The sequence below is a fragment of the Salvelinus namaycush genome, chromosome 1, assembly GCF_016432855.1.
Source record: "Salvelinus namaycush isolate Seneca chromosome 1, SaNama_1.0, whole genome shotgun sequence".
NCBI classification, from domain to species: domain Eukaryota; kingdom Metazoa; phylum Chordata; class Actinopteri; order Salmoniformes; family Salmonidae; genus Salvelinus; species Salvelinus namaycush.
Genome location: NC_052307.1, coordinates 32,057,323 through 32,074,617, shown reverse-complemented (window position 1 = coordinate 32,074,617; position 17,295 = coordinate 32,057,323). Strand labels below are relative to the sequence as shown.

The following is a 17,295-nucleotide window of genomic DNA, read 5'->3' as shown; positions in this document are numbered from 1 at the left end:
TCCCCACATGAGCTGGCTTGTATATTGTTTATCCGGCTCTGAGTATTTGGTTTAAGGGAGTGGTAACAGAAAATATCAGCCTGCAGCAGCAGCCATTCATTCAGCTGCAAGGCTCACATAATGTCCATCTACGCCGGGTCGTCAACAATATGGGTTCAAAAGCATTCCGTTATATTGATATATGGGTTCAAAAGCATTCCGTTATATTGATATATGGGTTCAAAAGCATTCCGTTATATTGATATATGGGTTCAAAAGCATTCCGTTATATTGATATATGGTTTCAAAAGCATTCCGTTATATTGATATATGGTTTCAAAAGCATTCCGTTATATTGATATATGGTTTCAAAAGCATTCCGTTATATTGATATATGGTTTCAAAAGCATTCCGTTATATTGATATATGGTTTCAAAAGCATTCCGTTATATTGATCGACCCCGACCTCCTCTTGTTCTGGTTCATACAGTTACTTCCGTTACAACACCCCCTTTTACCTGGATGACTGTGGAACAATGTGGAAGAGCAGAATATTGCGATGTTGGGCTGTATTGAAGACCCACCTATCTTTATCTTCTCATTTCTGTTAGAGGATCGGTGTAATGAATAATGGATGCTATTTCTACTGTATCCTTAAGTAACAGATATGACACACACAGACACACACACTTTCTAGTACTGGATTGAATGACCAGGGATTATGTCTGGTTGAAAAAAGCATTAATAAACTATGCCTTTGTTTGTATTATAATGTCCTAGGACAGTAACATAGATAATAGACTTAGCAGCTCCATAAATATCTTAAGTCTGCATACAGCTAATGAATTTGCTCACTGAATTAGAGATGAATGGTGAAAATACTTTCTGGTGCATTTACTTACCAATTTTATTTGCAGCATTTACTCAAATGTACAGCATTTTGGATCCATGTTTCTTTTTGTTATAATCAAATGAACTGCCTGATGTTCATCTCTGTTTTTCAGCTTGCCCGTTACTCAACAGAGGGCCTGCTGCAGTTAGGACCCCTAGGGTCAACCACCTTCCTGCCCAATACAAAATGTCTCATTGACGACGGAAGAGGGCGCACGCCCAGCTTGAAAAAATGTGACTCTGTTTCGCGGGTTTCGCAGAGGCTGTGGGATTTTACACAGGTAAAAACAAAACACAAATGGATTCAAATACAATAATTGATCAATGTTTCTGGAAGAGCCTCTGGCTTCTTCAAATTAACGGAGTCATGTATTGCATACATATTGAGGAAAATAAATTGTTCTCTATAATAGTATGAGCTACGTGTTAAATGTGAGATTAAATGTTGTTGCTGCTGATAAAGGTCCCTCCATTGTAGAAGAGTATGCCAAATCCCACGTCCATTCAGTGCATTTGCATTCACAACTGTCACATGACCGAGTGTGCCTGTATGGAGCGGGTAATAGTAACACTATTTGAACATAATAACTACCATCAGGAATATAGAGAGTGATTTGAGGTTACACAAAGTTGTTTGGAACAATGTGTTCTATTTCAATCTCAGTGTTTTTGATAGGATCCTTTCGTGTCTTGTTTTGCAGAATGGTCCAATCATCAGCAGGGACACTGGACGGTGCCTGGAGGTGGAGATGTCCAAAGATGCCAACTTTGGCCTTCGACTGGTGGTGCAGAGGTGTTCTGGTCAAAAGTGGATGATACGGAACTGGATAAAGCATCCAAGGCATTGAGGCAAGACATTACCTCTGAGAAAATTATATAATTTCAGTCTTGGAAGACAAACCCATGGACAGACAGTCAGAGAGCATTTCATATGAGATAGCTATAGGCCCTGGGACTGATGAGATGAGTTCACAGTGTGTGGATTATTCTATGGACTGTGTGCACTGAGCCCTCCCCTTAGAGCAAAAAGCTTTCAACTGCTGAATCTTCAGAAGAATATGATCAATATATAGTATGTGTTCAGCTGAGCTGGGGGTCAAATGTGGAGACTATACCATAGGCTTACAGCGAGCTATATAGTACTGTTTGAAATACTCTACATTTCTTACAGAACATGCACCTACATGTACAAAATAATAATAAGACACTTGAATGAAACTCACAATGTGGTTCAACACTGACAATGACAAGAATTGTGTTTTTGATATAAAGCCAATCCCAGGAATCTTTGCAGATGAGGTTGGAGCGAGTCATTTTGTTGATTCGACTGAGCAGATCAAAAGATGAAATTGCTTATCAGTCGCCATATCAATCTGTAATTACTTCAGGCTGTCATTTGGATAATTGCTTTGGACATTTCACAATCCTGATAAGAGATTTTTTTATATGACTCAAAAAGCTGTTCATCTTCCTGGTGAACTTATAAGAATGCAAAGCAACTACTGTTCTCACAAATACAAAAGGATATTATTTTGTATTTTTCTTTTGACTGTATTGCTTGCCACTAATTATCAGAGCAATAGCGTGCCTTTTTACATCCTTATGCTTCATCTGACCAGGGAATGTCAATTCCACAAGCATGTAAAAATTATGTTAAAGTAATTAATATATAAACCAATGTAAAGATGTCTAAATAATAGTAATATATTGTGAAATAGAAATTGGTATCAGTCCTCCAAGAAAAGTTAGGATAATAAAATGTTTTAATTAACTGCATTAATAAAAAAAAATGCTATATTTTAAACCATTGTGTACAGAGCCAGGCAGTGTACATATTGGAACATTTCAAGATTTCTAAAGATTTTCCTTACCCACAATGCTGTTCACTGCATGTTACATGGAAGCCAGGGCCTATTTTTACAGATGTAAAGCCAGATGCGGGTGGTTGTTTGACTTTGACAGCGTAAGCCCACTTACCTGCCTTTGTTGTGTTTCCACTTACAGCCTCCTACTGGATTCTGGCCTCGCAACTCTCTAATCGTTAAAACCCACCCACAGAATAACAGGTCTTCACAAAGTACTGAAAGCGTTCCAATTTATTACGCTCAGCAAGAAACTCTTTTCCCACTGTATTTTCTGATGCCCAGCCAAAAAGTGAACAACTTTGAAGATAAATAACTCTCTCTAAACCTTTTTTGGTGCCTCTCATATTTTGTCTCTCATTTATTTATACTGAATGGTCAAAATGTAGGTGCAAAGGGGATTGTGATTGCTATGACACATGTGCCCATAACATTTTCTTTACAAAGGGATGATATTTTGAAAGCTGATGAATGTTACTTGCAAGAAATGTCATTGAATGTCATCTAGTGGATTAGCATTAAACGGCTGAATATGAGACAATAGCTATTGTACACCTCCTAGCGGAGACCAAAGCGGTTCGTCGGACCGGGTATGCATTACACGTTTCATTCTCGCTCACGTGCCGTACAGACAGATAGTGTGACAGTGAGTGATGAGCTGGGTGGCAGAGGGGTGGTAGAAAGGGGAGCGGTGTGGGTGCGAGAGGTGCAGGTGGACAAGGACACATAGCTCTTATGGGAAGGGGGCCTGGTAGTTTCTCATTGTCATGCTGACAATAGTATTTTTATGCCTGGGTCCCAGCCAACAGGGAGAGGTGACTTCATTATTCAGACAGACGAAGGGAGCACTCTCTGACAAATTAAGGCGGAAGGGTGAGTCACATAGAATCTCATAGGACCCATTGCGAAATACAGTCAGTCACACTGCTGTGAGATTCTGTGAGACTCGGTTTGGGAACATTGCAAACTATTGGCCTATAAACTGTGTTGTGTTGTCTGATCACATATATATGTAGGCAGCTTGTTACTGCAATCAGATAATTATTCTACAGAAACATTGATGGCAATTACTGGGATGTACAAGAAAGAGGAGAGCACTGAAGCATATAGTTTAATGAGGGTTCAAAATAAACATAAGCCTGGCTGTAGATATAGGATACTTTGAAGATATGTAAAATAAAATATCCCATTGGTCTACAATTGAAAGCCCCAAAACATTCATTATAATCCATCTATTATCTATTCTGTTGAATCTTAACTCGTAATTAATTAAGAATAATAGTTCAGTTCAAGAAACACCCTGTGCAATTCCTGACTATTTTTCAGAGGTAACTTTATGGTGAATTTTAATAAGTTGCGTCTAATGTATTAATGTTTATGAGCTCCCTGAGATAAAATTATAATTTCTCCATCCAATATTTATTTTACTGTCTAATTCTGGCCTAACCAAAATGCATATAATTCTGGGCACCAAATCACTAAAAGTAAATACATTAATAAATGGGCAGCACATTAAAACATTTGAGCTTTTTGAAATAAATTGAATCCTACCCTGAAATTTGTGTAATGACTTAAAATCTGCATAGCTACAGTATATACAGTTGAAGTCTGAAGTTTACATACACTTAGGTTGGAGTCATTAAAACTCGTTTTTCAACCACTCCACAAATTTATTGAAAACAAACTATAGTTTTGGCAAGTCGGTTAGGACATCTACTTTGTGCATGACGCAAGTAATTTTTCCAACAATTGTTTACATGCAGATTATTTCACTTATAATTCACTGTATCACAATTCCAGTGGGTCAGAAGTTTACATACACTAAGTTGACTGTGCCTTTAAACCGCTTGGAAAATTCCAGAAAAGGATGTCATGGCTTTAGAAGCTTCTGATAGGCTAATTGACATCATTTGAGAGTATCTGCGGATGTATTTCAAGGCCTACCTTCAAACTCCGTGCCTCTTTGCTTGACATCATGGGAAAATCAAAAGAAATCAGCCAAGACCTCAGAAAAAAATTGTAGATATCCACAAGTCTGGTTCATCCTTGGGACCAATTTTCAAACGCCTGAAGGTACCACGTTCATCTGTACAAACAATAGTACGCAAGTATAAAAACCATGGGACCACGCAGCCGTCATACCGCTCAGGAAAGAGACGCGTTCTGTCTCCTAGAGATGAACGTACTTTGGTGCGAAAAGTGCAAATCAATCCCAGAACAACAGCAAAGGACCTTGTGAAGATGCTGATGGAAACAGGTACAAAGGTATCTATATCCACAGTAAAACGAGTCCTATATCGACATAACCTGAAAGGCCGCTCAGCAAGGAAGAAGCCACTGCTCCAAAACCACCATAATAAAACCAGACTACGCTTTGCAACTGCACATGGGGACAAAGATCGTACTTTTTGGAGAAATGTCCTCTGGTCTGATTAAATAAAAATTAGAACTGTTTGGCCATAATGACCATCGTTATGTTTGGAGGAAAAAGGGGGAGGCTTGCAAGCCGAAGAACATCATCCCAAACGTGAAGCACGGGGGTGGCAGCATCATGTTGTGGGGGTGCTTTGCTGCAGGAGGGACTGCTGCACTTCACAATATAGATGGCATCATGAGATAGGGAAATTATGTGGATATATTGAAGCAACATCTCAAGACATCAGTCAGGAAGTTAAAGCTTGGTCACAAGTGGGTCTTCCAAATGGACAATGACCCTAAGCACACTTCCAAAGTTGTGGCAAAATGGCTTAAGGACAACAAAGGCAAGGTATTGGAGTGGCCATCACAGAGCCCAAACCTCAATCCTATGGAAAATTTGTGGGCAGAACTGAAAAAGCGTGTGCGAGCAAGGAGGCATACAAACCTGACTCAGTTACACCAGCTCTGTCAGGAGGAATGGGCCAAAATTCCCCCAAATTATTGTGGGAAGCTTGTGGGAGGCTACCCGAAACGTTTGACCCAAATTAAACAATTTAAAGGCAATGCTATCAAATATCAAATAAAATCAAAGTTTATTTGTCAAGTGCACCGAATACAACAGGTGTAGTAGACCTTACAGTGAAATGCCTACTTGCAGGCTCTAACCAACAGTGCAAGAAAGGTATTATGTGAACAATAGGTAAGTAAAGATATAAAACAACAGTAAAAAGACAGTGAAAAATAACAGTAGCGAGGCTATATACAGGCACCGGTTGGTCGGGCTGATTGAGGTAGTATGTACATGTAGATATGGTTAAAGTGACTATGCATATATGATAAACAGAGTGTAGCAGCAGCGTAAAAGAGGGTTTGGGGGGGCACACAATGCAAATAGTCTGGGTAGCCATTTGATTACCCGTTCAGGAATCTTATTGCTTGGGGGTAAAAACTGTTGAGAAGCCTTTTTGTCCTAGACTTGGCACTCCGGTACCACTTGCCATGCGGTAGTAGAGAGAACAGTCTATGACTGGGGTGGCTGGGGTCTTTGACCATTTTTAGGGCCTTCCTCTGACACCGCCTGGTGTAGAGGTCCTGGATGGCTGGCAGCTTAGTCCCAGTGATGTACTGGGCCGTACACACTACTCTCTGTAGTGCCTTGTGGTCGGAGGCTGAGCAATTGCCGTACCAGGCAGTGATGAAACCAGTCAGGATTCTCTCAATGTTGCAGCTGTAGAACCTTTTGAGGATCTGAGGACCCATTACAAATCTTTAGTTTTCTGAGGGGGAATAGGCTTTGTCGTGCCCTCTTCACAACTGTCTTGGTGTGTTTGGACCATTCTAGTTTGTTGGTGATGTGGACCAGGAACTTGAAGCTCTCAACCTGCTCTACTACAGCCCTGTCGATGAGAATGGGGGCGTGCTCGGTCCCCCTTTTCCTATAGTCCACAATCATCTCCTTAGTCTTGGTTACGTTGAGGGATAGGTTGTTATTCTGGCACCACCCGGCCAGGTCTCTGACCTCCTCCCTGTAGGCTGTCTCGTCATTGTCGGTGATCAGGCCTACCACTGTTGTGTCGTCAGAAAACGTAATGATGGTGTTGGAGTCGTGCCTGGCCATGCAGTCGTGGGTGAACAAGGAGTACAGGAGGGGACTGAGCACACACCCCTGGGGGGCTCCAGTGTTGAAGATCAGCATGGCAGATGTGTTGTTACCTACCCTCACCACCTGGGGGCGGCCCGTCAAGAAGTCCAGGATCCAGTTGCAGAGGGAGGTGTTTAGTCCCAGGATCCTTAGCTTAATGATGAGCTTTGAGGGTACTATGGTGTTGAATGCTGAGCTGTAGTCAATGACTAGCTTTCTCACATAGGTGTTCCTTTTGTCCAGGTGAGAAAGGGCAGTGTGGAGTGCAATATAGATTGCATCATCTGTGGATCTGTTGGTTCAGTATGCAAATTGGAGTGGTTCTAGGGTTTCTGGGATAATGGTGTAATGTGAGCCCTTACCAGCCTTTCAAAACACTTCAAGGCTACGGACGTAAGTGCTACGGGTCTGTAGTCATTTAGGCAGGCTGCCTTCGTGTTCTTGGGCACAGGGACTATGGTGGTCTGCTTGAAACATGTTGGTATTACAGACTCAATCAGGGACATGTTGAAAATGTCAGTGAAGACACCTGCCAGTTGGTCAGCACATGCCCGGAGCACACGTCCTGGTAATCCGTCTGGCCCCGCGGCCTTGTGAATGTTGACCTGTTTAAAGGTCTTACTCACGTCGGCTACGGAGAGTGTGATCACACAGTCGTCCGGAACAGCTGGTGCTCTCATGCATGCCTCAGTGCTTGCTTGCCTCGAAGTGAGCATAGAAGTGATTTAGCTCGTCTGGTAGGCTTGTGTCATTGGGCAGCTCGTGGCTGTGCTTCCCTTTGTAGTCTGTAATAGCCCTGCCACATAACACGAGCGCCGGAGCCGTTGTAGTACGATTCAATCTTAGCCCTGTATTGATGCTTTGCCTGTTTGATGGTTCGTCGGAGGGCATAGTTGGATTTCTTATAAGCTTCCAGGTTAGAGTCCCGCACCTTGAAAGCGGCAGCTCTACCCTTTAGCTCAGTGCGAATGTTGCCTGTAATCCATGGCTTCTGGTTGGGGTATGTACGTACAGTCACTGTGGGAACGACGTCCTCGATGCACTTATTGATAAAGCCAGTGACTGATGTGGTGTACTTCTCAATGCATTCGGAAGAATCCCAGAACATGTTCCAGTCTGTGATAGCAAAACAGTCCTGATTGAGTGTAAATACTAATTGAGTGTATGTAAACTTCTGAACCCCTGGGAATGCGATGAAAGAAATAAAAGCTGGAATAAATCATTCTCTCTACTATTATTCTGACATTTCACATTCTTAAAATAAAGTGGTGATCCTAACTGACCTAAAACAAGACATTCTTACAAGGATTAAATGTCAGGAATTGTGAAAAACTGAGTTTAAATGTATTTGGCTATGGTGTACATAAACTTCCAACTTCAACTGTGCATGTATTATAGAACACATTTATGTTATCCTTTTACCAATCACTGGAAGAGAGAACATACTTTCTTAAACTTCTCCAGCATGAGTTAATGTACAATACTGTCAGTAGTCATCAACTACAATGACGTTTTTGTCAGTAAGCTACTATAGCTACATCCTTATCAATGCCCAAACGTTGCTAACATTCAACTGACATCACAATGTTATCTCAAGAGAAGAAAATAGACATGTCAGATATGGATGGTAGAGCCTCAGACTTTACAGGAAACAACAATGTCGCAAATGTTATGTTGAAAGAACACTTGGCCCCTAACTTCATAATTGAGTGGTGTCTTGCTGATGTGTTTGATATTGATCACTGGAGTCTGTGACTGTTTTGGGTAAATTGAGAATTGAGACGATGCACACTTGCATCCTAACTGCTACTTGCCAATATAAAGAAATTTGAAACTCATTTGCGAGTATCTTGTGTCCCACCGCAACATGTTTTGGTACATGATTCGCTATGAAACACTGCCAGACAGACTCAATCTCCGGTAATAGATAGTGAGAAAGTTGTTAAAACAAAACGGCACAGAAACACTTTGCCACTCGCCAGTGACTGATTTAGCTAACATGGCCTGCTGATTTAGCTAATATGGCCTGACTGCTCAATGTGCCTGCTAGCTATTAGCTAGCTTCACTGACATACACAGAGATGGAACTACACTGAACAAAAATAAAAACTTTGATGGCCACTGGCACGCTGGAGAAGTGTGCTCTTCACAGATGAATCCCGGTTTCAACTGTACCTGGCAGACATGTGGGTGAGCGGTTTGGTCACCCACACATCCCCCATGGTGGGGGTGAGATTATGGCATGGGCAGGCATAAGCTACGGAGAACAAACACAATGGCATTTTATCGATAGCAATTTGTATGCACAGAGATACCGTTATGAGATCCTGAGGCCAATTGTTGTGCCATTCATCCACCACCATCACCTCATGTTTCAGCATGATAATGCATGGCCCCATGTCACAAGGATCTGTACACAACTCCTGGAAGCTTAAAATGTCCCAGTTCTTCAATGGCCTGCATACTCACCAGACATGTCACCCATTGAGCATGTTTGGGATGCTCTGGATTGACGGGTATGACAGCGTGTTCAAGTTTCCGCCAATATCCAGTCACTTTGCACAGCCAGTGAAGAGGAGTGGGACAACATTCCACAGGCCACAATCAACAGCCTGATCAACTCTATGCGAAGGAGATGTGCTGCATGAGGCAAATGGTGATCACACCAGATATCGACTGGTTTTCTGATCCTACATTTTTTTAAGGTATCTGTGACCAAGAGATGCATATCTGTATTCCCAATAATTTGAACTGTAACTCAGTAAAATCTCTGAAATTGTTGCATGTTGACTTTCGATTTTTGTTCAGAACAGATAGTGATTTTAGGCACTGATAAACAGCATGTACCTTGTGCTGTATGATAGTTTGACATCTGGTTGAATTTGTAAACATGTTCTCAGAAATCAGTCTGGAATGCAGCAACAGATGACTCGATACTGTCTGCACTGCAGTGCACTACTTGTTTTAATGCATTTTTTTTACTGGAGAAATATTGCACTCAACACCTTAGCTAGATGTAAAATTGTACGAGTAGGACTTCCTTGACCCAAAAAAATCTAAATTAATTACAGATTTCTTGATTTATCTAATTCTGACTATTTAGAGGGGGAAATGTTGCTACCGTGACTCAAGAGGGACAAACAACTATAACTACCAAGGTACGATATAGCGAACATGACACACCCACATCAAACCATACCCCCAAGACCAAAATCTGTTTTTTTCTTTAACGGGCAACAGAAAAACAAGTCTGGAAGTGGTGCATTCAGCCCCCCTATTATGCTGAGTGCCAAGCAGAGACGCATCAGGTCCCATTTTTGCAGTCTTTGGTATGACTCCACCGAGGATGAAACTCGCAACCTTTCAAACTCAGGCTGGACACTAACCACAAGGCCTCTGAGTTGGGCATACTGTATAAGAACTGTACAAAACACTGACAAATTATGCCATCCGTATCAGGCAGATCTTTAGCATGAACAACTGTACTGTAGCAGGCAGGTCAACTGGCAATGGCATAAAGATGGAGCCATGTAATTGAATTGTCACAGACAACCCCTGTACTGCACTGCCTGTCCATTGGCTCTACTCCAATTCTCTAATAATACAGCTGAATGAAATCAATCTCCCCTAGCACTGATGTGGTAATGCGACATGCATTATTTTATGTGTGCAGAGGGCTAAGTAGAATAAAGTACTGCAGGAGAGTGGACACAGTTAAACAGGTGATCTGTTCTGTTCACTGTCTCTTAAACCTTAGCGACGTACTGGACATTTGTGTTTGTGTGTGTATGTGCGTGTGCGTGTGTGCGTGCTTGCATGAATGATTGATAGTCTTTTTATTTCCGTCAACGGGAGTTACATTTGCTATTTCAAGTCTCTCTAACAAAGTTAATTACATTAGTTTTCAGCACTTTGGTTCACAACGCTCTTCAACTAAAAGTACTCAACAGTCTTACTTTGAGCCAAACGTCCCTTGATTTTTCCTGAAAGTCACTAAAGAATCGTGCTGAAACTACAATACGCCTCTGCAGCCTATCTGATAAAGTACCAGCACTTATCATTGATGGAGGCTGGACCCTTCAGTGTTCACTTAAAACCAAAGGAAGTGACTTTCGCAGCAAAACAAAAAAGAAGTGACTTTCCCTACACAAAGAAAAGTGGTGTTACTTTATTTGAAGGGTACCTACAGTATATGAGTACTTCATAACACATTCACAACAGTGGGTTGGTGTTTTATAACTGCTAATGTCAACTGACAGTTGTTGTCCACTCTGATCCACATACAATAATATTGTTTATTGAAAACAACTATAGAAAAGTCAGTTGTTTCAATAAACAAACAGAACTGCAGATCCCATTCTCACTCAGACCACAGTCTTCAGTGAGAGGTATGTGCTGAAGTTTCCAGAATATGCTTTGCTGTGGGAGCACACTCCCTTATAAGCATTTGAATAATGTGTCACTCTTACCTCAATTAAGACTTACAGTAGCGTTGGTGCTGCACTTACTACAACTTGTAGGTTCTCCTCCAATATCCATACCAGCCAGAGCCACATACAAAGTAATGGACGTCATGTGCACAGGTGCACCTTGTGGTGGGGACAATAAAAGGACACTAAAATGTGCAGTTTTGTCACACAACACAATGCCACAGATATCTTAAGTTTAGAGGGAGCGTGCAGTTAGCATGCTGCCCCATGGTGGCGGTGGAGTTATGGTATGGGCAGGCATAAGCTACGGACAATGAAAATAATTGCATTTGATCAATGGAAATGTTTAGGCACGGAGATACCGTGACAAGATCCTGAGGCCTATTGTCATACCATTCATCCGCCGCCATCACCTCATGTTTCAGCATGATAATGCATGGCCCCATGTCGCAAGGATCTGTACACAATTCTTGGAAGCTGAAAATGTCCCAGTTCTTCCATGGCCTGCATACTCACCAGACATGTCACTCATTGAGCATGTTTGGAATGCTCTGGATCGACGTGTACAACAACGTGTTCCAGTTCCTGCCAATATCCAGCAACTTCGCACAGCCATTGAAGAGGAGTGTGACAACATTCCAGAGGTCACAAGCAACAGCCTGATCAACTCTATGTGAAGGCGATGTGTCGCGCTGCATGAGGAAAATGGTGGTCACACCAGATACTGACTGGTTTTTGGATCCATGCCCCTACCTTTTTTTAAGGTATCTGTGACCAATAGATGCGTATAATATAATCTCAGGAAAAAAAAGAAACGTCCCTTTTTCAGGACCCTGTCTTACAAAGATAATTCGTAAAAATCCAAATAACTTCACAGATCTTCATTGTAAAGGGTTTAAACACTGTTTCCCATGCTTATTCAATGAACCATAAACAATTAATGAACATGCACCTGTGGAATGGTAGTTAAGACACTAACAGCTTACAGACGGTAGGCAAATAAGGTCACAGTTATGAAAACTTAGGACACTAAAGAGGCCTTTCTACTGACTCTGAAAAACACCAAAGAAAGATGCCCAGGGTCCCTGCTCATCTGCGTGAACGTGCCTTAGTCATGCTGCAAGGAGGCATGAGGAATGCTAATGTGGCCAGGGCAATAAATTGCAATGTCTGTACTGTGAGATGCATAAGACAGCGCTACAGGGAGACAGGACGGACAGCTGACCGTCCTCGCAGTGGCAGACCACGTGTAACAACACCTGCACAGGATCAGTACATCTAAACATCACACCTGCGGGACAGGTACAGGATGGCAACAACAACTGCCCAAGTTACACCAGGAACACACAATCCCTCCATCAGTGCTCAGACTGTCCTCAATAGGCTGAGAGAGGCTGGACTGAGAGCTTGTAGGCCTGTTGTAAGGCAGGACCTCACCGGACATCACCGGCAACAACGTCGCCTATGGGCACAAACTCACCATTGCTGGACCAGACAGGACTGGCAAAAAGTGCTCTTCACTGATGAGTCACGGTTTTGTCTCACCAGGTGTGGTGGTCGGATTTGCGTTTATCGTCGAAGGAATGACTGTTACACCGAGGCCTGTACTCTGGAGCGGGATCGATTTGGAGGTGGAGGGTCCATCATGGTCTGGGGCGGTGTGTCACAGCATCATCGTACTGAGCTTGTTGTCATTGCAAGCAATCTCAACGCTGTGTGTTACAGGGAAAACATCCTCCTCCCTCATGTGGTACCCTTCCTGTGGTACCCTTCCTGCAGACTCACCCTGACATGACCCTCCAGCATGTCAATGCCACCAGCCATACTGCTTGTTCTGTGCGTGATCTCCTGTAAGACAGGAATGTCAGTGTTTTGCCATGAGCAGCGACGAGGCCGGATCTCAATCCCATTGAGCACGTCTGGGACCTGTTGGTTCGGAACATGAGGGCTAGGGCCATTCTCCCCAGAAATGTCTGGGAACTTGCAGGTGCCATGGTGGAAGAGTGGGGTAACATCTCACAGCAAGAATGGGCAAATCTGGTGCAGTCCATGAGGAGGAGATGCACTGCAATACTTAGTACTTAACTTCTCTGGGATATGTGGGACGCTAACGTCCCACTTAGCCAAAAGCCAGTAAAAATGCAGAGCGCCAAATTCAAATAAATTACTATAAAAATCAATCTTTCATGAAATCACACATGAAAGACACAAAGCTACACTTGTTGTGAATCCAGCCAACATGTCTGATTTCAAAAAGGATTTACGGCGAAAGCACACCAAACGATTATGTTAGGTCAGTACATAGCCACAGAAAAACACAGCCATTTTCCCAGCCAAAGATAGGAGTCACAAAAAGCAGAAATAGAGATAAAATTAATCACTAACCTTTGATGATCTTCATCAGATGACACTCATAGGACATCATGTTACACAATACATGTATGTTTTGTTCGATAATGTGCATATTTATATCCACAAATCTCAGTTTACATTGGCGCCATGTTCAGAAATGCCTCCAAAATATCCAGAGAAATTGCAGAGAGCCACATCAAATAACAGAAATACTCATCATAAACTTTGATGAAAGATACATGTTTTACATAGAATTAAAGATACACTTGTTCTTAATGCAAACGCTGTGTCAGATTTCAAAAAAACTTTACGGAAAAAGCAAACCATGCAATAATCTGAGACGGCGCTCAGATATAAACAACATTTCTCCGCCATGTTGGAGTCAACAGAAATACAAAATTACATCATACATTTTCCCTTACCTTTGATGATCTTCATCAGAATGCACTCCCAGGAATCCTAGTTCCACAATAAATGGTTGTTTTGTTTGATAATGTCCATTATTTATGTCCAAGTAGCTACTTCTGTTAGCACGTATAGTACACATAACCAAACGCTCGCGCAGATCCAGGCGAACGTCGGACGAAAACTTCAAAAAGTTATATTACAGGTCGAATAAACTAGTCAAACTAAGTAGAGAATTAATCTTTAGGATGTTGTTATCATAAATATTCAATAACGTTTCAACCGGAGAATTCCTTTGTGTCTATAGAAGTACTGGAACGCAAGTCGATATCATGTGGAATGCGCGTGACCAGGAACTGGCACTCTGCCAGACCACTGACTCAAACACCTCCCATCCGGCCCCACATCACAGTAGAAGCTTCATTCAACGTTCTACAGACTGTTGACATCTAGTGGAAGGCATAGGAAGTGCAAACAGATCCATATCCCACTGGGATTTCAATAGGCGATGAGTTGAAAATCGACCAGCCTCAGAATTCTTACTTCCTGTTTGGATTTTTTCTCAGGTTTTTGCCTGCCATATGAGTTCTGTTATACTCACAGATATCATTCAAACAGTTTTAGAAACGTCAGAGTGTTTTATATCCAATAGTAATAATAATATGCATATATTAGCATCTGGGACAGAGTAGGAGGCAGTTCACTCTGGGCACGCTATTCATCCAAAGTGAAAATGCTGCCCCCTATCCTAGAGAAGTTGGCAATGGCCACATCACTGGCCACACCAGATACTGACTGTTACTTTTGATTTTGACCCCCCCTTTGTTCAGGGACACATTATTCCATTTCTGTTAGTCACATGTCTGTGGAACTTGTTCAGTTTATGTCTCAGTTGTTATGTTCATACAAATATTTACACATGTTAAGTTTGCTGAAAATAAACGCAGTTGCTGAGTTTATGTATTCTAAGTCATGTGAAATCCATAGATTAGGGCCTAGTGAATTTATTTTAATTGACTGATTTCCTTATATTAACTGTAACAGTAAAATATTTGAAATTGTTGAATGTTGCATTTAGATATTTGTTCAGCGTAGTTTGTCAAATAATAAAAAGTATATGGACTCCCCTTCAAATTAGTGAATCTGTTGCTGACAGGTGTAAACAATCGAGCACATAGACATGCAGTCTCCATAGACAAACATTGGCAGTAGAATGGCCCTTTCTGAAGAGCTCAGTGACTTTCAACTTGGCACCGTCATAGGATGCCACCTTTCCAAAAAGTCAGTCTGTCAAATTCATGCCCTGCTAGAGCTGCCCCGGTCAACTGTAAGTGCTGTTATTGTGAAGTGGAAACATCTACGAGCAACAACAGCTCATCCGCAAAGTGGTAGGCTACAGAGAACTTGGCCGCCAAGTGCTGCAGCGTGTAGCGCATAAAAATCGTCTGTTCTCGGTTGCAACACTCATTACCGAGTTCCAAACTGCTTCTGGAAGCAACATCAGAACAATAACTGTTCGTTGGGAGCTTCACAAAATGGGTTTCCATGGCCGAGCAGCCACACACAAGCCTAAGATCACCATGCGCAATGCCAAGCGTCAGCTGGAGTGCTATAAAGTTCGCCGCCATTGGACTTTGGGTTTGGTGGATGCCAGGAGAACGCTGCCTGCCCGAATGCATAGTGCCAACTGTAAAGTTCGGTGGAGGAGGAATAATGGTTGTGGTTCGGGCTAGGCCTCTTCGTTCCAGTGAAGGGAAATCTTAACGCTACATTATACAATTACATTCTAGACGACTCTGTGCTTCCAGCTTTGTGGCAACAGTTTGGGAAAGGCCCTTTCCTGTTTCAGTATGACAGTGCCCCTGTGCACAAAACAAGATCCATACAGAAATGGTTTATTTAGATCGGTGTGGAAAAACTTGACTGGCCTGCACAGAGCCCTGACCTCAACCCCATTGAACACCTTTGGGATGAATTGGAACGCCGACTGCGTGCCAGACCTAATCGCCCAACATCAGTGCCCGACCTCACTAATGCTCTTGTGGCTGAATGGAAGCAAGTCCCCGCAGCAATGTTCCAATGTTTTTCTAGTGGAAAGCCTTCCCAGAAGAGTGGAGGCTGTTATAGTAGCAAAGGGGGGACCAACTCCATATTAATGGCAATGCTTTTGGAAGGAGATGTTAGACGAGCAGGTGTCCACATACTTTTGGTTATGTGGTGTATGATTTTACAGGGATAGATACAGAAAGCAGAGCAGACAAAGCCCCTTGTCTTAAGAGCAAATGTCAATCCACTCCAGGACACTCTAAGCTTTGTTTAAATGCCAGTCAGAGATTAGGCTGGCATGGTTCCCTAACCAAATTAGGGAACCAGTTTCAACAGATGTGGATGAGGAGAGAGTAGACTTTGATTTGTATAGTTTTTCTGAAAATGAACCATTTCTTGTTTTCTCAAAACATTTCTGAACAACTATTGTTTGAATGTCTTTGTAAAATAACTTGACTGCTTCTTGGCTCTACTAAAGATATATTCGCTACCTGGATTTGGGCATAATCTAAGAATATTTTCCCTAACACAAGCCTTTATTCTATTGTACGATGGCTTTCAAACTGGTATCATGCTGCCAATGAATATTAGCTATAAAACCAAGGACATGAATTTTAAGTCAGTGACTCATTTCTCTTCCTATATTATTGTTATTGTCATACAGTCAATTTGACCAAGGCTGCCACTTATAGTCTATTTTAATTTGCAATAATGATACCCGCCTTGACTTGAGGCCACAATGTACTCTCCACGGCCATGTGAATGCAAATTATTCTCGCTTTATCTCATTCAATAATCAACCATGTCTGTTCAAATCTATGCATAACCCCACGTCCTTGATTTAGTTTGTAGAAGGGAAATTTGCACAGCACACATAAGTGACAAGGTCAGCAATTATACATACTCCTGTCTCTGTAATGACATGACAGTCCACAGACATTTCCAAAGAGAACAAGGAGTTCCACTTTAGTGTGGAAGGAATTATAGCCTTCTACTATTACTAGGAGACAGAGAAGAGGGCTAGTATCCTCAAGGTCTTTCCTAGGGAGAGGGAGGGAGAGAGTGCTTCTTGCTCTTAGATAACCTCCGTAATCGGCCCTATGAGAAGTGTGATGTGATAAAATACATCACCCGCAGCTTCTCTCAGATGGAAAATCAACATTTAATCACCATTTCTGTGCTGCGCCAGGAAGATGATTATCATTAGGGGAAAGTAGCCCATTGTTTAAAAAGGGACTATGTGGACTAATGCGTACCAATGTATTATACT

The 17,295-nt window shown here is 42.1% G+C and overlaps 1 protein-coding gene across 1 annotated transcript in view; it reads left to right on the top strand.

Annotated features, from left to right (window-relative positions):
* Positions 1-1,718, top strand: part of LOC120054984 (polypeptide N-acetylgalactosaminyltransferase 9) — an 83,635-nt gene extending 81,917 nt beyond the window's left edge. The window contains exons 10-11 of the mRNA XM_039002793.1: positions 984-1,151; positions 1,572-1,718. Of these exons, the coding sequence (XP_038858721.1) occupies positions 984-1,151; positions 1,572-1,718 (315 nt within the window). The remainder of the gene's footprint in view (positions 1-983; positions 1,152-1,571) is intronic.
* Positions 1,719-17,295: the final 15,577 nt, after the last annotated feature.